The sequence below is a fragment of the Giraffa tippelskirchi genome, chromosome 2 (genome assembly GCF_054371585.1).
Source record: "Giraffa tippelskirchi isolate mGirTip1 chromosome 2, T2T-mGirTip1v1.2.pri, whole genome shotgun sequence".
Classification (NCBI taxonomy): domain Eukaryota; kingdom Metazoa; phylum Chordata; class Mammalia; order Artiodactyla; family Giraffidae; genus Giraffa; species Giraffa tippelskirchi.
The window spans coordinates 15,030,784-15,056,007 of NC_137276.1; the positions used below are offsets into that span (position 1 = coordinate 15,030,784).

At 46.9% G+C, this 25,224-nt stretch overlaps 1 protein-coding gene across 2 annotated transcripts in view; it reads left to right on the forward strand.

The window, feature by feature from the left end:
• Positions 1 to 994: 994 nt before the first annotated feature.
• Positions 995 to 25,224, forward strand: part of GFRA1 (GDNF family receptor alpha 1) — a 224,644-nt gene continuing 200,414 nt past the window's right edge. For both annotated transcript variants that reach the window (XM_081573469.1, XM_081573470.1), the window contains exons 1-3: positions 995 to 1,218; positions 2,048 to 2,341; positions 3,571 to 3,654. In XM_081573469.1, coding sequence (XP_081429595.1) covers positions 1,179 to 1,218; positions 2,048 to 2,341; positions 3,571 to 3,654 — 418 coding nt within the window. In that variant the 5' untranslated portion in view covers positions 995 to 1,178. The remainder of the gene's footprint in view (positions 1,219 to 2,047; positions 2,342 to 3,570; positions 3,655 to 25,224) is intronic.

The following is a 25,224-nucleotide window of genomic DNA, read 5'->3' on the forward strand; positions in this document are numbered from 1 at the left end:
GGGAAGGAGGAGGCGAGGACACCCCCCCCCCAAGTAAATAAATAAAACTGGCATCTCGCCGCAGCTGGTTAAGTCCAGGTTGGTGGCATTTGGATAGAGTTCTCCCATTCTGTCGGTTTGGGAACCGACTTCGCCCTCATTCCCCTCTATCCGTCTTGTGGGCGCCCCTCAACTTTGGGGCGCAGAGTCTTGCGCGGCGCGGGGCTGCACCTGCCCTGGCGCTCTAGAACTGTGGGCCCTGTGCGCTCGGCCAGGGTGGCGGCGATGATGCGCGCGACTCCGGGGCGCTGGGCTAGTGTCTACGCGGCACGGACGCCAGGAAGCCAGCAGAGGACAGCGTAGCGGGTAGGGGCGCGCGAGCCGGGTTTCAGCCCCAACCGGGACATCGGTTCCCCCTCTCGCGACTGCCTCTGAATGGAGGCGAGCCGGAGGAGGAGGGGATACGGCAATGGGGGGCAGCGATTGGTGGTTTGGGTGGAGAGGGCCGGCTGAGCCAGCGAGCTGGCGCGAGGAGGGGGCGGTGAACTTCCCGGGAGAAGGGGCTCTTTCCGCGCCAGGGCTGGCGAGAAAGCTGCCGCCGCCGAGTGTTTCGACTCCAGGCAGCGGCCGGCTCGCTCTCGGAAAGTAACGTTATTTATTTATTTGCTTGCGTTCAGCCTCTTGGATTGGACCCAGTAGACACCCCCTTGGACTTTGGGAGCCCGCGTCTGACCTCTCCAGCCTTTACCCTGCGCGTGCGGGCGGCTCCCGGGAACACACGCACATGCATCCCCGGGGGCCCCCTCCCCGCGCCCCGACCCGGGTAGGGGTGGGCCCTCACCCGGGCGCTAAAAAGTCCCCCAAGGCAGGAGCCGGGGAGGGCAGAGGGGCGGGGGAGGCTCCAGCGCTCTCCGCTCTGGTTTCAAAGCGCGCTCTCCCTTCCAGGTTGGGTCGGACCTGAACCCCTAAAAGCGGAACCGCCTCCCGCCCTCGCGCCAGCCGCCCGCCCGGAGCTGAGTCGCCGGCGGCGGTGGCGGCGGACGGACCGGGGAGTTTCCTCTCGCCCTGGATGGAGCTGAACTTTGGGCGGCCAGAGCAGCGCGGCCGTCCGGGCATCACTGCATGCTGAGCTCCCTTGGCGAGATCGAGCGGCAGGCCGGGATTTTCGGGGGGGCGGGGACCAGCTGCGCGCCGGCACCATGTTCCTGGCGACCCTGTACTTCGTACTGCCGCTTCTGGGTAAGTCGAGGCCGCCGCTGGCTTTCTCATCCGCGGAGTCTTTCCGGGGAGTACTAGCGGCAGCACCCCCCCCCCCCAAATTGCGTTGCTGGTGCTGTGGGGGTGGGAGCGGGAAGTTTCGTTGCTGAACCCTCAGCAACCCCGGCTGGGGAGTGGGGCGCGGGCGGCGCGGCACTCGCCCGCAGTTTGTCTTCCTTGGTTTTTGTTTCCTACGTTTTGTATTGACCTAGCCTGCGGGTAGGGAAAGGGTCTGAGCCCTCCAGCCCCGAGCCCGACGCACCTTGCGAATCCACGGGAGCTCGCGGGGGAGCGGCGGGCAGGTGGGGTGTGGACGAGCACCCGGCCAGGAGAGCAAAGTTGGAAGGGAAAAACTTTTCCCCAATAGCATCTCAGGGATCCCCACTCGGCGGGCCGGGGACCAGGGCTCGCCCTCACCGCAGGCAGTGCCCAGCCCGCTGCTCTCGCCTGCCGAAAGCCCCTGGGCTTCAGTCGGGCCGGGCGGAGCGGATGGCTGGAACCGGGGCCGGCGGCCCTGGAGGTTGAGCGGACGCTGAGGCCAGTGGGTCCCGGGGCGGCAGGGCTGGCGCTCGCGGTGGGCAGCGCTGGCTCGCGGGCAAATCGCGGGAAGCCCGCAAGCTTCGGGTTGGAGTAGGGGGAGACCGGCGGCCCGAGGTGCCGGGGCGGGGAGATGGACTCTGGGACATAGCGGGGCGGGCGTGCCCGGTGCGCCGAGAGCCCCAGAAGCCGGGTCCTGCGCGCGTCTTCCCTCCCCACTGGCTCCCCGCGCCCCTGCCCCGCCGCACTCACACGCCCTCCCCTCCGCCCGCAGACGTTCTCCTGTCGGCCGAGGTGAGCGGCGGGGACCGCCTGGACTGCGTGAAAGCCAGCGATCAGTGCCTGAAGGAGCAGAGCTGCAGCACCAAGTACCGCACGCTCCGGCAGTGCGTGGCGGGCAAGGAGACCAACTTCAGCTTGACCTCGGGCCTCGAGGCCAAGGACGAGTGCCGCAGCGCCATGGAGGCCCTCAAACAGAAGTCCCTTTACAACTGCCGCTGCAAGCGGGGCATGAAGAAAGAGAAGAACTGTCTGCGCATCTACTGGAGCATGTATCAGAGCCTGCAGGGTACGCGCGACCGGCTCGTTCCTCCTCCCCCAGCCCCTGAAGGCAGGGGGCCTCTAGGCCCCGGGGTCTGGCTGACCTCATCTTCCACTCAGTTCTCCCCAGCTGCAGAATGAGGACCTTTCATGGGCCCTCAGGGACGTCGGCAGCTGGTGTTTGCTGCCTCCCTAGCAGCACTGTTGGGGCCTGGCTGTTGGCAAACCCTTGATAGGGTGGAGGGACATCCCAGGGACCCCCGCTGACCTCTCTGAAACTTGGTCAGAACATAGGAGTAGGAATCCATTAAAGGCCGCCTAGAGGAACCTGCGACTTCCCTCCAAGGAGGAGCGCTGGCTCCACAGGATAATCCGAAAGCTTGCACTGCGTCTTGCCTGGAGTTTCTCTTCTCCCCTTCTATTCTCACACAAGATAAAGAATTCAGAATGAAAAGTCTAGTGGAATCTATTCTATCTTTACCATCCCCCTACCTCCAAACCTGATCAAAGGCAGGTGTGGGGAAAAAAAAATTTGTCGTCTTAGATGATCTGAGTCTTGAACCATCTAGTGTGGTTCAGCCTTGGTTCATACAGAAATGACTCAGAGAGGGACAGGTCTACTTGTTACAGTCATCCATTACAATGGCAGTTTTTTGGTCCTTGTGTGCCAGAGGTGGCTCATGTTTGTAAATCTAACACAAACATTCAGTGCCTTCATTCTCCACTGAGACTCTTGCTGAAAATCTGTAATATACAGATTTGACCTCTTGGCTGCTACTTCCTCCAGAACCTGTTAATGAAAACCTATTTCAGAGGCTGACTGTTTAATAGCCAGAGTACCTGCTTTCTGACCGCATGTCATGTTTTGGAAGCAAAAAAAAAAAAAAAGCAAGGAAGTGGGGACTCTTTGGGGTCACCTTTCTTCCATTGGCTCCTGGAGGCAATCTGGGCTTGTGACGTCACTGATTCCTTCCTCTCTGGTTTCCTTCCTTTGCAAAGAGTGGGCGAGTTTTCTGGCAAGATCAACCTGGGTTGCTCTCCAATGTTTTCATGGCACTCTGGGGAGAGCAAGGACAGCAGAGGCAGAGGGAATGAAAAGAAATAACCAGAGCCAAATAGATGCATTTGAAATCTTTGAAAGTTTCAGCATCTTTTTGTTACACAATCATAACATAATTAGAATTCAGATCCAGTAACAAAAACTGCCTGAAATATGCCTGTTTTCCAATCTGAGCCCAATCTTTCTGTTGTTTTTAGGAAATGATCTGCTTGAAGATTCCCCGTATGAGCCAGTGAACAGCAGGTTGTCTGATATATTCCGGGTGGTCCCATTCATACCAGGTAAGCAGATTCATACTTCCACTCTGATGCCTTCGCCCGCTTGAAATCCGTTGGCTTGCACTCTCTTTGGCTCTCAAGCAGTGTATAAGGAGATAGTTGAATGGCACAGTGTTTCTGGGAAATTAGAAACAGGATGATGATAATGAAGAGGCAGAATGCCTAGAGATGATTGTATGACTTGAAAGTAATTCTAAATGAAGTAATGTGGTGTGGTGGTTTGAAAGAGGTTGGAAGGAAGTGACTTGGTTGAATTTTTTCCCCCCGCATTTAAATATGATTGGCCAGCTCTTGCAAAGGGAGTGCCACTTCTGTCTGTAGGTGGCAATCGTATTCCCTTCTTGCTGCATACTGTACACAGAGCCTCCCTGGAAATGGGATCTATTTAAATGATGCTGCTTTACTTTACAAGATGCTTGAAGATAATCTTAGATTGTCGAAGACTCTTGGACGGACTCATGTGTCTGCCTTTGATTTAAAAGATTAAGTTCTACTATTCGTTAACATTTTTTTTGTTTGTTTTCAATTTTTCCTAAGCAAGTGTGTGCACATATGGAAAAATGTGTTACTGCCCTTTCAAAAGTGGTCTCACTTCCCATGGTTTGTTTTGTCTTTGCAAAGCTACATTTGGTTTAGAAGTGAACTTAGTGTTAGAATTGAGTTTTCCATAACATCTGCATTCAGATAACCCCATAAATAATGAGTGAGGCAGTAATTTCCCTTAATGACATACAGATTCGAGACTGATGTTGTCTTTATTTGTTTAAAATTAAGACTTTCTCAAGTATACATGGCCATTACAAATTGTTTGTTTCCTGGTGGTTAAACATGGTGGTTCACATTGAATGTGATTCTATGAGATGGTCGTTTGGTACTGGTGAGAATATTCTAGTGTTCTAAATGTTTTATGCTTTCCTGCAGAAAGGCATAGAACCAAGAAAGAATGTCAATACTGAAATTATGTGTGAATGTATTATGCATACATTCATTCACAGACATCCATTGAGCACCTGCTGCATTCTCACCATTGGGAGTTTGGCAGTGAACCAGATAGAAGTCATATCTGCTCCCGTGAATCTTAGAAGCAGCCAGCAACTGGTATTTATTAGTTCTTGTTATGTGCCAGGCACTGTTTAAGATATTTTCATCACTAGCTTATGTAGTCATCATCAAGTGTGTCTTACATATTGTTATTTCCATTTTAGAGATGAGATGATTGAGGCAAGGGGAAGTTAGGAAACCAGCCTAAGATCACAGAGCTCCTAACTGGTGAAACCGAATTTAAACTCAGATTTGTTTGCAGGGTTTTGTAACATTTGTCTCTTACTGCTCAGAGTGTGCTCCTCAGAACATCAGCATGGACTGATGTCACCTGAAAGTTTATTAGAAGTATGGAATCTCAGGCTACTTCCCAGAGCTGTGGGATGAGAATTTACATTTTAGGAAGCTTCCTGGGCTGAGTGCTTTATATGCTCAAGAAGCTTGAGAATCACTCTTCTGTGTTATTTTTTTGGTTCAGAGGAAAAGTGTGTGTGTATGTGTGTGTGTGTGTGTGTGTGTGTGTGTGGCCTGTTTCTGTGATGAAATATAAGAGGACAAGTTTAGTGTCAGAGGCATTCATACATGATCCTAAATAATGTTACATAATGTTTTAATGCTAGCTTATACCCCAAATCCCTATTAATGTTCTCTGTCCCTTTGGGCTAGCCAGGACAGTGGCTCAGACAGTGGAGTAGGAATGCGCAGACAAGAGTATATGAGTTTTTGTGTTAGCAGATCAGTAGGAGCTAGGGTGGGATACCAGAAACCTGGCTGACCTTCCTGGTACTGTGAGGGGCAGTGCCTCCTGCTGGCTGCCTGTGCCCTGAAAGCATTACTGCTCAGTCTTTGTACCAATGCCTGGAAGGATATGAACCCTTCTCCCCTGCTGGGAAAGTGAGAATAAGGAAACAGGTAACGAAGAAGGTTCATCTGGGTTTTAATTTCAAAACTGTTATGAACTATAGGGCTGTAATAGACTCATTTTACTCTCTCTGGGTCTCTCTTTTTTTGATATAATGAGACTATTGAAGTAAAAATCCCCAGTCCTAACAGTCCATGATTCTGATGGTAGATTGAGGTCACCTCCAAAATCCCCCTCTTTTCAATTCTTGCATTCTTTCTCCACTTAAAGTGACCTGGCCATTCTTGGATACCACTGGTTTGTCTGGATTTTTTTTTTTTTTTTGATGATTATCAGAAATCTTTCTGCCTGGACCAAGTCCCATCCATTCATTTTTTTGGATCGCTCTCTCAAACAGGTATGTTTTCATAACAAACATGTTGTAAGACCCAGCCTGCCGAGGACCCAGAAGTCATAACTCAGGGCCAGGAAGATCTTTTCTGGAGCTACATTTTATATCTCAAGGGTATTGGATTTAGGTTCCAGCTATAATGAGCTTTGACCTCTACAGTGACTGTGTTCCTTAAGTGGGTATAAGAGAGCCAAATTGAGCCTCAAGAGGTTTCGAGTCATTGAATAATGCATATGATCCAGTTTGGCATTTGTAGGATGGAGAGGGACAAAGGATTGGGATGATGAATGCTGCTCTTCATGGTTTGAATCTGAGTTTCTAGAACATCTCTTCTGTTTTAAGAATGTCTCTGAGGAAACCAGGACAGCAGGGCCTTTTACAGATAGGGTAGCCATAAGAGTTTCCATATTTGGATGTCTCTGCCCAAGGTGAAGAGAATGTTTATCCATATACGCTAAGGGTGAGCTGAATCCTTTCACCGAACAAGACATGTTTGACGTTCTTGCATTTCCATTTTCCTTAGACTCATCAAACTCACAGCCATCTTTGCCACTGTTTACTTGATCACTAGTTAAAACGCCATATGGAGATATTATCAGTGATGGGAACAAGGAAGGGACCAAAAATAAGGTAGATAATGTAAAAAGTGTCATCTGAGACCTGAACTGCAGAAGGGAAATAAGCAGGCTAGTCTGGCAAGAATTGAGGTGGGAAGTTGGAGGGATTCTTCTCCTGGAAGCACAGTAGCGGAAGTGGAAACATTGGCCTTCAAGGTACTTTGAAGGGCTCTAGGAAGTGCCCTTTCTGTGGGTGGATGCTGGTGTGGTTTTTAGGGGTCCCACCAGACAGTGAGCTAGAGGATGCAAAGAAACAAGTGAGTCAGTGCAAGAGGACGTCGGAAGAGAGGACCAAACACAGGAAAGTGTCTTGGGAGCCAAGAGGGCAGAGCTGTGTGGGTGCTCAGAGTGTCTGAGGTTGGAGCTATCAAGTGATAATTTCACATCTGTGACTCTTAGCCATGACTTTACTCTTTCACTTCCATTCTGCCTCACCTTTTCTTCTTCACAAAAGTTCAAATGCAGCAAGAAATAAACAGTGATTTGAAAGGAAGATGAGCTTGTTGTCACTGTTTTTGGACTCTCTGGAGGGGGAGTGCAAAGCAGTGAGAAATTTGAAGAGTGGAGTGGGTGCTGAGAAACACCCGGAGATGGAGGATCAGAGAGTGGATATAAGCCCCTCGAAGGCAGCAAGAGATTTTTTTTTTAAGAAAGGGCTCCAAGATTTAAAAGTATTAATTGGGAGGTCAGATATTGTAGAGAAGAGTCAAGAAATGCCGGACCTTCCTCAGGGATAATCAAAGTCAGTGGTATTTGCAAGCAAGAGTCAAGTGGAGAGATTGTAGGACAAGAACGATGCTGGTATTTGAACATCCTGTATCTGCTTTGGTGAAAGACAAAGTTCTAGTTCTCTGGCTTTGCAACCGTTTCCCTACCAAGTCCCAGTTAGTGGCTTAGATTTTCGCAGGAAACCTTAGGATCTTGAGATTGGTCCCTGAGTAATTGGAAATGGCTTGCCCCAGCATGAGATGCCCCTAAGCTCTCCTGAGTCTGGCTCCTCTTTGAATGATGCTGTAAATCATGAGCCAAGTTTAACATTTCTGTTTTAATGCACCGTCATATTTATGTAACTATTAAATGAAAAGTTTCTTAAAATGTTTACATGTTGAAGAAGAGTCTTATAAGACCATCTGCTGTCTTGTCAAATCATGACGAGAGAAGAGCTTGTAAGTACTAGCTGCTAGGGGTGTATGGTGGTCCTCTCCTTTTTATTCACCTCTCTAATCGTGTGTCCCTCTGTTGAGAACCCCTATAAGTCTTTTGTTGTCTATTGTGGCATATGTTAAACTCCTTCACGGGGCTTCCAGATGATGCAGTGGCAAAGAATCCACTTGCTAATGCAGAAGAAGCAAGAGACGTGGGTTGGATCCCTGGGTGGGGAAGATCCCCTAGAGTAGAAAATGGCAATCCGCCCCAGTATTCTTACCTGGAAAGTTCCATGGACAGAGGAGCCTGGCAGGCTACAGTCCATGGTGTTGCAAAGAGTTGGACACGACTGAGCGACTGAACACACAGCACGTGACCATCTTCCCAGGCCACCCTGGCTCTGCCCTCCCTCTTGAAGCCACTTCACCTCTCCAGTCAAGCTCACTGTGTAGACCATTCCCAGGTATTTCGTGTGTGTTTGCTTTCCCATGCCTTGCCACTTGGCTTTGCCTCCATTTGGGAGGTTTCTATTAGTTCTTCAAGACCAAGATCAGGTTTCATCTCTGAGGGCTGTGCTGAAACTCCCCCAAACAGGCACTTCCACTTAGGATTCTCTCACACTTCAGTTTGCTCTTGCCTTTATGATAGCTGTTAATCACAACTTATCTAGGGGACTTATTTATGCGTCTGTCTTTCTCACTGGAAAGTCGGGTATTTGCTTGTGATGCCGGGTGTTTGCTCAGCATTGAGCATTCTTCCTGGCTCTGAGCAGGCATTAGCACAACCATATGTGCTAAGTCACTTCAGTCCTGTCCGACTCTTGGCAACCCCATGGACTGTAGCCCTCCAGGCTCCTCTGTCCATGGGATTCTCCAGGCAAGAATACTGGAGTGGGTTGCCATTTCCTACTCCAGAGGATCTTCCTGACTCAGGGATTGAACTGGCGTTTCTTACACCTCCTGCATTGGTAGGCAGGTTCTTTCCCACAAGTACCACTTGGGAAGCCTTTATCAACCATAGGTGGTTGAATATCAGAGAAGAGCCTTTAGAGATCTAGTCCAATCCTTTGCTTTTACAAAGTTGAAGTTCAGAGATGGGAAGCCATTGGGCCTGGGCCACATTGCATGAGGGTCTCCTCCAGAACCTTTACTTGGATCTGGTACTGCCTTAGAGGATGTCGGCGTTGGCCTCTTTCTGTTCTCGCTACTCTCTGAACAGACATCATCTATCTCTGGGACCTCAGCTACCATGAACACTGATGAGTCAGAGCCTTCCCTCCAGCCTCTCCTGAGCTCTAAACCAGCCTTTCCAGGTGAATCCTAGCTGAATCCATCGGATGTATCTCAGTTACTTCAAACTCAGTGCAACCAAAATGGACCTCATCCCTCCCCTTTTCTTCTTACATCCTCCTCTCCCTGAGTCTCTTGTCTTACATAAAGGCATTATCTGCCTAACTCGTAAGCTTTGGAATCATCTCCACCATCTCCTCTCCCCTCCTCAACTCCTTCCACTGGACCCATCACTAAGTCCTCCTGAAATTACCTGCTGTTTTTTGAATTGCCCTTCTCTCCATTCCCTTAGTCTACCTATCTTATCTTTCACTTGAGCTTTGCATTGGCCTTCTTACTGGCCCCCCACCTGTGTTTAGTTTCTCCTTGTTCATCCTGGCCACCCATCGCTAGATGTTACCTTAGCACCTTGGTGACTTCCAGGAGTGATCTGGTTTCAGTCTCCCTTGTTAGATTCTTCTGTTAATCAACGTCCCATTTCACCCCAGTCACCTGTGTCTACATAAACCAGGTTGACCAGCCGCTGTCCCACCAGCGCTCTCGGCAGCTTTGTGGCTCTTTCATCTTTGTACGTGCTGATGCTGGAGAAAGGACTCGTGCTCTGGAGTTGCACTCATCTGGGCGCATCTCCAGCTCTGCCGCTTGTTTTGGGCAGGTCATTTGATCTCATTGTACCTCGGAATCCTTGGATATAAGATGAGATGGTGATAATACCTCCTTTACAGGTTCCGGGGAATTAAAAAGGCTATATGTAAAAAGCCTTGCCTCCTGCCTGAAATATAATTGGTCCTCAGTAATATCTCAGTCATTTTTAATGCTGTGCCAAGGTCGTGTTAGCTGTTGGCTCACTCCTGACTCCAAAAGTGGGGCTCGTTTTCGACAGACCATATTCCCTGGTCAGGGCTTCCCAGGTAGCTGAGTGGTAAAGAATCTGCCTGCCAATGCAGGAGATACCCGAGACGCAAGTTCGATCCCTGGGTTGGCAGGATCCCCTTGGGGAGGAATGGCAGCCCACTCCAGCATTCTTGCCTGGACAATCCCGTGGACAGAGGGGCCTGGTGGGCTTCAGTCCATGGGCTCACACAGAGTAGGATGCGACTGAATGACTGAACGTGCACACGTGATTCCCTGATCATGGAACCATGATTCTATGTCTTGAAAAGCATAGCAGCCCCAAGCTTTCAGAAAGGCTGCTCATCAACTGGCTTGGACAAGGAAGAAGAAATCTATCCAATATGTAAAGGGCCCTGGAGGAAAGCCTTAACTTTTAATAACTCAGTTTGAGTCTTTAATCCCCCTTGGGGAGGGTCTTCCTTTTGCCTGCTCTGATCCCCCTGTTCCTCTGGAGCCGGATCCTTCCTTTGGCTCTTTGCTGCAGCTGGCTATCACCCTGGGTGGGAGCTCTTCCTGTACTTAAGGATTCTTGTGATCAGCCTACCCTTCTCAGCTTGACTGATTCCCATTCTTCTAACCTCTCCCCATAAATCTTCTCTGCAACGCCCCTCATACCGGGAAGAATTACTGCTGCCTGAGAAGGGCATGCCTTAAACCTGGGAAAGGCTTCCGTCTCCACAGACCCTGCTAAGTACACTTCCATTTCACTTTCACAGACCACTACTTTTGGCTTTTATTCTCTCACTCTCTGGCCCCTCGGTGATCCATGTTTATGGTACGACAGTAAGAAATTACAAACAGGTAGGAAAGGAAAGCGAATTTAAACCATTCATAGTCTCAGCTTCCAAAGATAACCACTGTAAACATCTGATATGAGCCTTTGCAGCTTTTTTCCTATATATATGAATATATATACCTGTGTGTGTACATATATATGTTTCTCTTTTCTTTTTTAAAAAAATGAAGTCATAGTCTACACATGCTTTCTTATTACCTGCCTCATGACCTGAGGAATCTGGATCTTATGTCACTGACCACTTCCTAATGCAAGTTTTATTATTTAGATGAACTGTCAACCTTGAGAAGTTTCATGAGTAAGGCGTCAGGTCTTTGCAGTGTCTCAATACTTCTGGCAACGGCCGGAATGTTCCAGTGCAGGCTGTGAAAGTAGAGACAGTCAGATATTTTGCATAGAATTACTGTAGGTCCCGTTACCTGAAGAGGGGAGATAAAACATCAGTGAGTGACAGGTAATTGCATGAACTGAAGATTGTTACAAGGTGCGAAATTATTTATAGCCAATATGTCTGTCCTCATTCCTTCTCCTTAGTCTTCTAAAGTATTTCTTTCTGCCACCTCTTTATTTTTCTGCTGTCGAAGCTTATTTTTTCCAAAGGATGTCTTTTTTTTTGTTGTTGCTATTCTCTGGGATACAGTGGCGAATCGTCAAGAGAAGTCATCAGGATTGTTTGATCCAAAGAGGAATCAAGAGCCTGTGTTCTGCCTCCAGCAGCTAGCCGGTGACCTTGGGCAAGTGTTTGCCTTTCCAGAGAGACACCTTCTCCTTTGTAAAAAGAGGGCAGAAGCTGAGGATGACCTGTAACGTCTTCCTTCTTTCTCTAAGGGCCTTACTATGGAATCTTGTGTTATTCTGTGACTTACTGTTTTTCGCTCCAGCCTTTTCTTCCTACCAGAGAAAATCATCATCTTGCCATATATATTTTCATATTAATAACATTTATAAAGCATGATTTATTCAATATGTACCTTACTTTGCACCAGAGTGTATTTAAAGCATCTCATTTGAATACATGCAAGAAGATAAAATAGGAAAGTGGAGAAAATAAAGAAGAGGGGAAAACGAGAGTAGGAAAGAGAAAAGGAAGCCAGGAGTGAAGACAAAATGCATGTCATAAGATTATATTTTAACAAATCAAATTATCGGAAGTACAGTGAGAAAACAAAGGGATAAATATAATCCCCAATGGTAGATGCCATAGGACTTTTGGAGGTCATTCTGGTCCATTCCTTTTATTTTACTGATAAGAAAACTGAGAGTTCCATAAATTTCCAGGACGGTGAAACATAAATTGTCAAGGACAGTGATGACAAGTAAAATTAGGTATGTGTTTGTTTTTAAATTGATATTTGAAATTCTCCATCTCCTGGCATTTCCTCACCTCCTTTAAATTGTCCTTCACCTGCTCCTAGGCCATGTACCCTTTTAGCTTGTCAGACTTTGTTCTCACAGTTAGAGTGAGAGGCACAGCCTTTGACTTCAGTTAAAGGGTTGGCTGTCCATTGTTTCAGGATTATTTCAGAACAAGGGTTAATTAATAGGTCTCTGTTTGGCAACAGAACCCAGTGGCCAGAATGTTCATTTTCTTATCTTTTGACCCCCTTCAGAATTGTCTGCAATGAAAACTAAGAAATTATTTGTTGCTTTAAGCCTGCGCAGCCTTCACATTTAAAAAAAAATTAATCTTTTGTCTGGATTCTTTTTTTGTTAAAGAAACTAACCACTTCCCGTAATTTAGAGACTCAACTAGCTGGGTCAGTGATGAGAACGAATGGGTAATTTGCATAAGGGGCTAATTTATTATGTCCCCTGGGCATTTCTTTCATCTCTCTTCCCATTCTAATTAATGTTCTAAGAGGGTCTATCACCATATCAGAAATTAGGGGTGAAAGCAGCCATTGTTAACCTTTATTCTTATGATTTTTTATCTTCTGTGATCTTTTAACCATTTTCTTTTCATATCCAGGGATTTGCACAGATAGAACTGGGGAGTGCAGGGAGAGGAGATTTTAGGGGTGTGCTTTTTTCTGATCTTTCTTCAAATAGTGGATTGTTGTAAAAATAAAAATGACTCAGGGTAGCTTTCCAACCACAGAGGGATTTGTAAAACACACAGAAGGGTATGGTCATGGTGCAGAATTGTTACTGAATTTGAGCCCTCTAAAAACACCTATATAAACATGTATATACACACGCACAGATAGAGATATATTTATATATCTGCCTGTTCGTGTGTGTATGTGTGTATTTATAGCATGTGTGAGTGTGGATGTCTGTATTATTAAACATTTTGCCTCTAAAAGATCTTCCTTGACACATGTTTCAGTCAGTTCTGGCTGTGACAAAGGCAGCTGTGTGTGAAAGAGTGTGACACAGCTGAGGAAAGGCAAGAGAACAAGCAATTTCTTCGAAAATCAATTGCAATTTACTCCCACTAAATTGGCCCATGGTCCGCCCCGTCCAGGCATTAGCATATGACAGACTTTTAATCATTTGGTCAAATGGCCTATTTCTGGTCAAACCACAGTTGGCCTCTGGGTCTCTGCCCTTAGTCCTAGAGCTGTGTTGTCTCCAGACCTGCTGTCTCTTTAAAGAGGATGTAACTGTGGGGAGAGGAGTTCCTAGGGGAGCCCTCAAGGCCATTATTTCCTTTTGATCCCCACCTATGCTAAAAGGTGAGCTTCCTTGGTGGCTCAGACAGTAAAGAATCTGCCTGTAAAATGGGAGACCCAGGTTCCATCCCTGGGTCGGGAAGATCCCCTGGAGAAGGGAGTGGCAATCCACTCCAGTATCCTTGCCTGGAGAATTCCATGGACAGAGGAGCCTGGCGGGTTAACAGTCCGTGGGGTCGCAAAGAGTCGAACTTGACTGAGCAGTTAACACTTAACACTATGCTAAAAGGTAGGTATAATATGATTTCTGAAAGGAAAACCTGAGATCAGAGAGGATGATTAACTTTCTCAGCACCACACCACCAATAAGTAGAAGAGTTAAGTCTCACCTCTTATTTCTGCATCTTCAAAGCCTGTGCTCTTTCTACTGTTATGTGATGAAATTGGAAGCACAGACCTGATCCTTTATTAAGGAGGAACCTACGTAGTTCCTGCTGTCTTCCTCTAATTCCCAGTTCCCCTTCCTCTGTCTTCCACCTTAAAGCACTGTTTGACAAAAGGCCTTTAAAGTTGAAATATAAACCAATATCTATTATTTTAATACTTACCCTTGCATTCCGATGGGTTCTTAATTGACAAGTAAAATCCAGAACATGCGTGCTATTAAAACTATTCCTGCGGAACTGCAGAAATATTAACCAAAGAAGCAATTTCTGGTTTGTATCTTTTTTTTTTTTCATTTCAGTGTGAGATGGAAGGATTCTAAAGTAGAGCAGAATGCCTAAAGCCATTTTCTTTTGTCATGTTGTTGTATAAATAGCATTACACAGTGGTAAAGAAAGGAATATGTACTTTAGTCCCACTTTAAGGTGACCTAATAAGCTATTCATTTGTCTTCCATCACACTGGTACCACTTTCCTTCACGTCCCTCTGATGGTGTAAGGAGCACTATGCCAACTGTTATTCCTGTTGCCCTGTGTACATTATTGTTTTGTGTATAGTTAATAATGTATGAAAATAAGTATTGATTGCATTCTTTGTAGAAATAGGCGAGCAGGTTTCCTAAAGCCCATGTTTATGAAATGTTTCATTGATCCCTGTTAGTATGAGTTTCAAATAAACTCTTGATGAAGAAGATACCAGGAGATCAGAGAAGTCTGGAGAGTTCTTGGTGGAACTATTATATTCTTATGTGTTTAGGAATGACAAGTGGGATTTGAGTGGGAGAAGGAGTGACCAGGTGAACTCTAAACATACTCCTGATGGAAAATGGTTACCCTCCCCATGAGACCTTAAGAAAAATAAAAATAATAATTAGCAACAGCTATCTATTTCTGCTTTATTGACTATGCCAAAGCCTTTGACTGTGTGGATCACAATAAACCATGGAAAATTCTGAAAGAGATGGGAATACCAGACCATCTGACCTGTCTCTTGAGAAACCTGTATGCAGGTCAGGAAGCAACAGTTAGAACTGGACATGGAACAACAGGCTAGTTCCAAATAGGAAAAGGAGTACGTCAAGGCTGTATATTGTCACCCTGCTTATTTAACTTACATGCAGAGTACATCATGAGAAACGCTGGGCTGGAAGAAACACAAGCTTGAATCAAGACTGCTGGGAGAAATATCAATAACCTCAGATATGCAGACGACACCACCCTTATGGCAGAAAGCGAAGAACTAAAGAGGCTCTTGATGAAAGTGAAAGAGAAGAGTGAAAAAGTTGGCTTAAAGCTCAGCATTCAAAAACTAAGATCATGGCATCTGGTCCCATCACTTCATGGGAAATAGATGGGGAAACAGTGGAAACAGTGTCAGACTTTATTTTTTTGGGCTCCAAAATCGCTGCTGATGGTGATTGCAGCCATGAAATTAAAAGACGCTTTCTCCTTGGAAGGAAGGTTATGACCAACCTGGATAGCATATTTAAAAGCAGAGACATTACTTTGCCAACAAAGGTCCGTCTAGTCAAGGCTGTGGTTTTTCCAATGGTCATGTATGGATGTGAGAGTTGGACCGTGAAGAAGGCTGAGTGCCGAAGAATTGATGCTTTTGAACTGTGGTGTTGGAGAAGACTCTTGAGAGTCCCTTGGACTGCAAGAGGATCCAACCAGTCCATCCTAAAGGAGATGAGTCCTAGGTGTTCATTGGAAGGACTGATGTTGAAGCTGAAACACCAATACTTTGGCCACCTCATGTGAAGAGTTGACTCAATGGAGAAGACCCTAACGCTAGGTAGGATTGAGGGCAGGAGGAGAAGGGGACGACAGAGGATTAGATGGCTGGATGGCATCACTGACTCGATGGATATGGGTTTGGGTGAACTCCGAGAGTTGATGATGGACAGGGAGGCCTGGCGTGCTGCGATTCATGGGGTCGCAAAGAGCCGGACATGACTGAGTGACTGAACTGAACTGATGAGAGACAATGAGCTAGGTGTTTTACATGCAATAGCTTGTGTTAACCTTGTTCAGTAGAAGGTACTCTTAGCCCCACTTCATGGGTGAGAAGACTGAGACCCAAGTAAGGAACTGGCCTGAGGGCACACGCCTATGAATAGGTGGAGCCACATTTGCACCCAGGAGGCCTGGCTCCAGAACCCATGCTGTAGTGTCCGTTTGCATCCATGTAACAGGAGACATTGTCCCTGAAAGTCAAAAGCACAAACTGCATGAAGTCATAGACATTTCATACTGAGTTATATATATGTGTGTATGTGTATGATACACACATGTAATATATATTGTATATATAAAATAAGTACACTATAACAAAGAGAAGAATTGGTTGGTTTCTGTGATCTCTGTTGACTTTCAGTATTTTGGTGTGATAGAGTGGCATTTCTGTCAAATTCACTCATCACATACTTATTGAGAACGTATGATGAGCCTAGTGAGAGGGCTAGGAGATTCAGACCCTGCTGTTGCCTTTTAAGATTTCTTTTTTCTTGTTTTAGGGATAGGTATAAAACAAAACAAAAAAAAATAGGTTATAGGGATAGGTATAAAAAAACAAAAAAATAGGTTATACGGATAGGTATAAAAGAAGCAGATTATGTTGCTAAGTGGTAGGCAAATGCGTAGAACTCCGTACAGGCTCAGATGTAGCCCTAAGGAGAAAATATCTGACTAGATGGAGATATGGACCAGAAGAGGCTTCTGAAGGGGACTTTGAGCTGGGTTTTGAGGAGTGGATAGAAGTTTCATACATAGAGGTGGTTGGGGAGGGCTTTCCAGGCAGGGGCAACAGCATGGGCAAAGGCGCTGAGCGTCCAGGTTGCAGTAATAAGCTGCTTTCTATAGCTGGAGACATCGGTATGAGCAGCGGTGGGAGACAAGCTGGGCAGAGAGATGGGTTTTTCACGCTCAGGGGCTTGGCCTTTGTCTCAGCAGAACCAGGGAAGGATGACCGCTCGTGTATCTTAGCATATTGGGAGTTTTAGGTTGAATCGTATGAAACTGCCATTTTTGCAGGTCAGCATGGTAGAATAGCACACATTTCATATGGCTCAGCCTAATATAGTTTTGTGTCATAAAAGCACGTAGGGTTCTGGATGCTTCCAGACTGGAGAATGACGTAGGGTTAGGGTTCATAACTCCTCATCTCAGAAGGTACCTGTTTACCTCAGCTCCTGATGGACATAGAGCAAGTGTAGGTCAGGCTTAAGCTTCTCTCTTTCAGACCTTCTCCTTGGGGGGAGAAGATGCCAAAGGCATCCAGTGCACATAGCTCCCCATTTAGGTGCCCAGGGCAGGCAGAAGAGCCGGAGTCAGTGAGGCTGCCTGGACCTCACAGGGTGGTCTTGGAAAGGGAGTGGGGCACCTGGAGAGCAGGTGACAGCAGGACTGAGTGCAGGAAGCAGGGTGGTCTGGGGCCAGGTTATAACAGCATAAAGCTGTTACAGGAGACATATTGACTTGTAGCAGGAGAAAGGGTGTCATGGAAAATCGTTCGGTGGAGCCCCTTAGACACTGAGTGATCTGGCTGGTGAAAAGGGGTAGCCTGGAGGTCAGTGGGAATATGGATAGTCTTGGATCCCCCAGAGGAATGGCTCCCCACCTGCCTTCTTTTTTTTATTTCTAAGATTAAATGTATCTATTTTTGGCTATGCTGGATCTTCATTGCTGCATGTGGGCTGTTGCAGAGAGCGGGGGCTACTCTCTGCGGTGCATGGGCTTCTCATTGTGGTGTCTTCTCTTGTTGTGGAGAACAGGCTCAGTAGTTGTGGCACATGGGCTTTGTTGCTCTGAAGCATGTGGGATCTTCCTGGAGCAGGGATCGAACCTGTGTCCCCTGAATTGGCAGTGGATTCTCTACCTCTCAACCACTCCGGGCTTCCCTCTTAGCTGAGTCAGTAAAGAATCTGCGTGCAATGCAGGAGACCCAGGTTCAATTCCTGGGTTGGGAAGATCTTCTGGAGAAGGAAATGGCAACCCACTCTTGCCTGGAGAACCTCCTAGACAGAGGAGCCTGGCAGGCTTTGTAGTCCATAGGGTCGCAAGGGCTGGACATGACTTAGCGACCAAACCACCACCCTCTCAGCCATTCCAGTGCTTGCCCGTCTACCTTCTGCAGTGCCTAAATTCAACCCCAGTGCTGTCCTCCAGCCTGGAATCAGGATGGGCTTCTGCTTTTTGACTTGGGGACAATGGTCAGTCATGGGTCAGGTTTGATTTCCAGGCCAGAGTTGTTGTCCTGGCTGGGAGAGATGACCCTGCTCGACTTGTCTGTGTCCACCTGTTGGGAGGCTCCATGTATGGGCTTGTTTCTGCATTTCTTTTCTAGATACTCTTTTATTCTTCTGACTCCCTAGTCCTGGGTCTCACTTGGCAGTTGTCTGTGCCACATTCTCGACTTGCTTCAGAACGTTTTGCAAGAGTCTGTCTGAATAAAAACTCAAAAGATTCTAAATGCAGGGAGTTGTCTTAATTGAAAGAGATGCCCGCTAACCCCAGGGCAAGCCCAGTGAGAGAAGGATGAGGAAGGAGGGCCTTTGGGATTGCAGCCAGTAATTACTGAAGCTCACAGAGTGGTTCCTAAGAAGAAACCAAACCCTCTCTGTCGTTTTTTGAGCCCAAAGTGTGTTTATGATGGTGTTTTAATGATACCGCTGGGGTGGGAGCAGGAAGAGGTTGTGCTTTGCCCTTTATGGCTTCTGCCGATCTCCTGTAAGAACGCACCCAGAGCCAGGGAGCTTTTTGCTCAAGAGCCACTGGGCAGACCATCTGTATTCATTCCGGAGATTAGGGTGGGGCTGGGGAGGGGCAGGGGAATGAGGTCCCAGTGATCCTAGGAAATTATGGAATGCAGAATAGCAGTGGTAAAGAGCAAAGTCTTGGGGTTAAATACACCCAGATTTGAGTTCCACATTCCAGCACTAACTAGCTGTGGGACCCAGGGTTAATAGAGACTCAGCCTATAAGTGGAGATAATAATAGTATCCAATTCATAAGGTTATTGGCAGTAATACTTAGGATGCGCACTGAAAGGTGCTTGGGAAATGGTAGGTGAATGACTGCCAGCAGCTTCCTTTTATATGTGCCCTAACTTCCTGCCTTCTCTCTTCTCTCCCAATTTATTAGCATGAAACAGCAATAGTAGATTATTTGAGTGGATGTAGATTTCTTTTCTGTTCTGAAAGAAAGAAAAAAAAAAAGACACCGATAGCCATACGGGAAATGATGATCACCAGTTCAGTCCAGGCCAAAACATCAATTATCTTCTCTAAAACTAACAGTAGTTACATTCTCTGAGAACCTCCTCTGTGCCTGGCACTGTGCTAGTTGCTGGGGAGAGGGTGCAACCAGGAAGAGAGTGCAGAGCACAGGGATTGCCAGGGTGGGAGCGGGAAGGAGGAGCCACAAAGGGAAGTAGGATGCATTAAAGAGAGGAAAGCTCTGGAAGACAGAGGTGTAGGGATGTGAGGAGTGGACTCCAGGTGAGCCAAGGTGCATTGGTAGAAAGGGAAAGGAGACCCAGCACAGAAAATTAACATAAAAGAGGCTAGCCCTGTGTTGAGCAGCTGTGAGCATGCTGAAAACCTAGTGGGTCTTTTCCTTGATTATTCTCAAGAATGTTTTTAAAAATGTAATGTTTGCAAACAAAGTAGAAACAGTCGAAGCATTGTTTTCTATTAGCAGTATAAGGTTCACTGGCTATGGGTATTTTTTTCATCCTTGTCTTCCAAATTGTAATTTTAAAAGATGAGGCATTTCATATTCAAGAGTTTCCTTTGTCTGAAATAAATTATTCATTTCTACCCACTTTCAGAAACAATGAACATAATACTTAATGCATCACAATTAAGCGGGTGTAGCTTCGTATAAAATTATGTTCTGTGCATCTTGGTGGCAAACAGAGCAGCGTATCCTATATCTTGTCGACATTTGTTCCTCATAAGCAAAACATAAAGAAGGAGAGACTCCGAAATGTGTTTTCTTTCCTCTCCCAATGGAGGAGGGGTGACTTTAGACCCGAGCAGCCTTGTTTTTGACATGCCACAGCTGTTGGGGGCTGTGTCACTGTGCAGAGAAAGTGAAGTTACTACTACTATATTGTGCACGGGGTCAGGTGAGGGTCAGAATTCTTGAGCACTGCCCATTCATCTCAGCCCCCTTTGTCTGGGTTTGCGATCCCTCTAGAATCCTCTCTGAGAAGAGTATTGCCTGGAAATGACTTCCTTTTGGATTTAGTGGCTACTGCTTCCTGAATGCTGGCCGGTTGGTCACACAATGCACTGTTCCTGAGCCTCTGGCTTTTTGAAGTACCTTTTTCTGTGTGTATGTGACAAGTTCTGCCTTAGGGAAATAGGCATTGCCAGCAAGGACTGAGATGTCCATTGAAAGCCTGTTCAGTCTTGAAGGGTATGGTCCCCAGGAACTCAAGTCCCAGCTGAGAGGTCAGAGTCAAAGCTGGCTATGATTGCCAGAGAGCGATTGTGAAGAACATCACTTGTGAAATGCCTGCTGGCTTCCCAGCAGTAGAATACCAGATGCCTCCTTAGATTATTTCATTTCGTCCTGAGTGTTGGCCTGGGGTGGGGTGGAAGCATTACTTCCATCTTATGTAAGAAGACACCCAAACTCAGAGAAGTCAAGTGATATGCCAAGGGCCACACAGCTAGTTTTTGGAAGATGTTGAATTCAAGCCTGATTTGTCCAGCTCCTAAGACCTGGGTTCTGGTATGCTCTTCTGCTTGTTGCTTTTTTTTTTTTTAATTGTTAGGTCAAGAACAAAAGCAACCACATGCAAGATGGGTTCTCTGTTACCTCTGGTCTCAGCACTATTGTATTTGTATAGAAACAATAGTATCTTTCTAATTTTAAAGAGGGTTGAAACTTAGCTAGCAGGGCTTCTCAGGTGGCTCAGCGGTAAAGATTCTGCCTACAATGCAGGAGCCACAGGAGATGCGGGTTTGATCCCTGGGTGGGGAAGATCCCCTGGAGGAGGGCATGGCAACCTACTCCAGTATTCTCGCCTGGAGATCCCATGAACAGAGGAGCCTGGAGGGTTACAGTCCATGGGATTGCAAAGAGTTGGACAGAATTGAAGTGACTTAGTTCACACCCACGCACAACTTGGTGACTGAACAACAACAACAAGGAAGATGCCCTGGACTTGGCCAAAGGTTTTCCCAGATACTTTCCTGCCCTTGACTCTGGTGTAGTGTGTTGAGTACCTGCCTTGGCTGGACTGACTGTGTCTGGCCTGTGAGTGCTCTCAGGATCTCTTCTTCCACCTACGCGCTGATGCAGCTCCTCTGGACTTTATTCTGAGTCCCTTGCTCTGACCAATATCTCCCTTGGAGTCTTTCTACTCTCAGTTTGAGGAGCCCTCTTTGAGTCTCTTTGAGCTATGTCCGTTCAACTTCATGGTGGGTGGTGCTACCAAATATTGGAGTTATTCTGGTCATAACTCAGATGTGCTCCATGTTGAACTCGCCTCTCTTAAACCTGGGGAACCAGGAAGATACTTATTTAGAACCTCTAGGGAGATACTTTCATAGGTTGGGGAGAGTAGTGCCCAAGTAGAAAGAATGTGGATTTGGAGTCAGACCTGGGTTTGCATCCTGACTTCATCGTCTCATAACTTTGGCAAGTTATTTACCTGCATTAAGCCTCCATTTCTTGCTTTTTCCAATGTGGATAATATCTACGCTGCAGGGTCATTGTGAGAACTGAGTTGTGAGATGTTGTGTTTAAATAGAAATGATAGAGGGCTTCCCTGGTGGCGCTAGTGGTAAAGAACCCGCCTGCCAATACAGGAGACACAGGAGATGCAGGTTCAATCCCTGGGTTGGGAAGATCCCCTGGAGAAGGAAATGGCAACCCACTCCAGTATTCTTGCCTGGAAAATCCCATGGACAGAGGAGCCTGGCAAGTTACAGTCCATAGGGTCGCAAAGAGTCAAACATGACTAAAACAGCTTAGCACACACACGCAGAAATGATAGAAATTCTTACTAAAAAAAAATGAGAACTTACTCCTCAGCCTCAAGACCTTGCACTGCACCCGGGGCGGGGGGAGGGGAGGGTCAGGGGCGGATGGTAGTCCTGTGCCCAGCCTTCTAGATTTCCCTCAGACCAGGTGACTGCTTTCTGTGGACCTCCTAGTATATCTGCAGTTGCCACCTTGAGATGCACGGTGACCAGCGGCCCGGTCACTTCACGCAGCTTGTGAAGCCGAGCTGAGCTGGCTGTTTCTGTTTTCTTGCTGTCATCTGAAGCCCTGCCTTACAGCTCCTTGATTTCCCCAAACATTCTGCAGCCTGGTGGAGTAGGGTCGGTCCTGGACTTGTTCGTCCATACCCTCACCCTTAATTAAGAAAAAGTGCAGTGCACACGGGCAGACGTTCCAGAAACTGCTCTTATTCAGATCCTGTGGCTACTACTGTCGGGGTGCACCTTGGAGACTGGGGGAAGGAGAGTGCTTCGTGGGTTCACATGCCAGGTGAGGATGCTGAGTTGAATGTAGAATTTTCCTAGCGGGAGCAGAACCAAAGAGCTTTTTAGATAAGCGCTCGGATGTGGGCCAGAAACACTGGGCAAATATTTACCCTAGATATAAAACACTCACTAAGTTAAATGTTATTTAGAAACCCTAAAATAGAAAAATTTACACTCAGGGTTTTATATCTGGTGGTTGTTAAAAAAAAAAAAAAAGGCTGACTGCTGTTTCCCCTTTCCTCTGAGCTGCCTTTTGTAACATGGAATGACAGCAGAGTGGTACCCTCCTGGCCTACCCATTCTGGAACTTTCCCTCTCAGTCCACCTTTACCCCATGCCCCTCTTAGACATGTACCCTTCCCTCCCACTTCCATCCGCAGTGACTCTGCTCTTCTGCTCTGGATGCCCTGACCGTGGACCTGGCACCACCTCACCTGTCCCTCCTCGTGGATCTCCACGTGCCAACTGTGGGATGCTGGCTTTGGCAGACTTCCCTCCCCTCCAGTTTCCAGCTCATGTTGACCAGGTTGTTTAAACTCCAAGAAGACTGGCACTGGGGGCTTGAGAAGGTCTATGCAGGTGTCAGACATCTGGGTTTGAGACTGAGCATCCCATTAAAGGACTTACTTTCCTTTGCTAGACCCCTCTGTTCCTCTCTGGCAAAGCAGTGTATGGGCCGTGCCGGTGGTTCTGACCTGACATCATCGAGCATTACGTACCATCATCGTCCTATGGGGGAGGTTTATGATATCCTGATGGCTCTCCCCACCCCCACCCCAGGTGTGCTGTCTTGGTTGAAAATTGCTGGGCTACAACTGCATGATTTCCCTGGGAACTTACCGGTTCTGACCTGCCTTGTGGTCTTTGATGCTTTGTCAGGGATCTTAGGATGACGTCTTCCTTCTATTCATCAACAAATTTTTACCGAGTCAACCGTCTGTGGGCTGGACACAGAGCTAGGTCCTGAGGACACGGCATGGGTAAGATAGATGGGGCTCTGAACTCAGGAAGCTTATGGTCTAGTGGAGGAGGCATAATGAGTTCAAAGAAGTTAGTGGTTTTTGATAACAGTAAGTAATGTGAAGAAGATAGACCAATATGACAGCAAATAGAGGGGAGAGGGTAACCCCACTGCATCAGGATAATCGGAGGGCCTCCCTGAGCAAGTGACTTTGCCCAGAGACCTAAATGACAAAAGAACTGCCTATTCTCAGCACTGATCGGAGTGCATTTAGCAGAGTGCAGAGGCCCCAGGTGCCCTCTCCGTGAACAGGGAGGCCAGTGTGGTGGGAGACCTGTACCGTTTTGCCAGTGATGGTCTCTTGCTGCTGCCCTGGGCAGGGGGCCAGTGATGGGGGCAAGGCTGACACCGTGGGTCAGGATAGAGCCACAGTGGTTGGGGTGCAGAGAGTACTAGGAGACTTTGGAGCCACGGTTCCTGCTTTGGGGAGGTGTATTCATGCACCTTACACAAGAAGGGTTCAGTGTCTACATTAACTGCTCTAGAATTCTGAGGTGTGAGCAAAGCAGCTGCTAGGGATGGACCTGGAGGCTTTGTGTTTGAGTGTTTCTGACTTTGCTCTGTTGCCCTCCTGATACATGTTTTGAAAATATAATTCTTAAATGAGAGTTCTTTTTCAAGTCTGAATTTATGGTTTCCATTGATTTGCCTCTTTTTTAAAGACAATGAAAAGGAAGTTAATTATAGACCATCGAGGGTAAAAGAGTCTTCTGATCCCCAAGTCCAGGCCCTTGAGTGATGAATGGATGACTAGACTGGAGACTAGAATGATTGAGGGGCTTGCTAAGAGGGCAGACTGATCCTGGGGCCAAGTCCCACACTCGTTCCTCTCCCAGCTGACATATGCATTGTGTCCAAGTAAGTCATGCCTGAGGATGGGAAAAGGTGAAGGCGTGATGACTCTGTTCCTGCGGGCATCTGACTTTCCTTGAAAGAAGAATTCTTAAATAACTGAGTCCCTGTCTGCTTCGTCTTGTCCCTCATCTTGTCTTGTTCTCTCCCAGGGAGGGTGATAGATTCTTAAGCCACTCTGCTTTTTTTCCTGTCCCTCAAACACATCGAGTTTGTTCTGTCTTGGAGCCTTTGCTCTGGCTTCCCTTGTTTGGAATGTTCTTCTGTGTTGCTGTCCTTTGGCTGTTTCCTCGTCATTTTCAACTCAGAGGGCTTCCATAAGCACCTAGATAAGTAAGTCCCTTCCCCCTCCTTCCTTATTCCATCTCCTTCTTTCATTATCTTCACAGGTTTTACCACTGTCCAAAACTCTGTGGCTGATTTTTTTGTTTGCCCATTTCTCTCACTTGAATGTTAAGTTGCATAAAAGCAAGGACCTCGTCTGGCTTGTCCTCTTCTCGCTCTTCAATCTAAGGAAGCCACATTTAGGCACCTAGCAAAAATTTGTCAACTGAATAAATGGGTGAATGGATGTGCAGAGAGCTAGAGCCAGGTAGGTAAAAACAAACTATTCAGTACTTCTTCCATGCCCAGCATTTGGGTGGAACAGAAGTGTACAAAAACTAGGCTGGGAGCTTATGGTTTTGTTAAAGAAGTACATCTGTTGGATTCTTTGCCTTATAAATGGTGGAAAACTCACCCCTAACTGGTTTGAATGATAAATTATTATCTCTTAGATTATGCAAAATATCCAGAGATTAAGTGGGTTTATGTTATGTATGGATATGAGAGTTGGACTGTAAAGAAAGCTGAGCGCCAAAGAATTGATGCTTTTGAACTGTGGTGTTGGAGAAGACTCTTGAGAGTCCCTTGGACTGCAAGGAGATCCAACCAGTCCATCCTAAAGGAGATCATTCCTGAATATTCATTGGAAGGACTGATGCTGAAGCTGAAACTCCAATACTTTGGCCACCTGATGCGAAGAACTGACTCATTGGAAAAGACCCTGATGCTGGGAAAGATTGAAGGCAGGAGGAGAAGGGGACAACAGAGGATGAGATG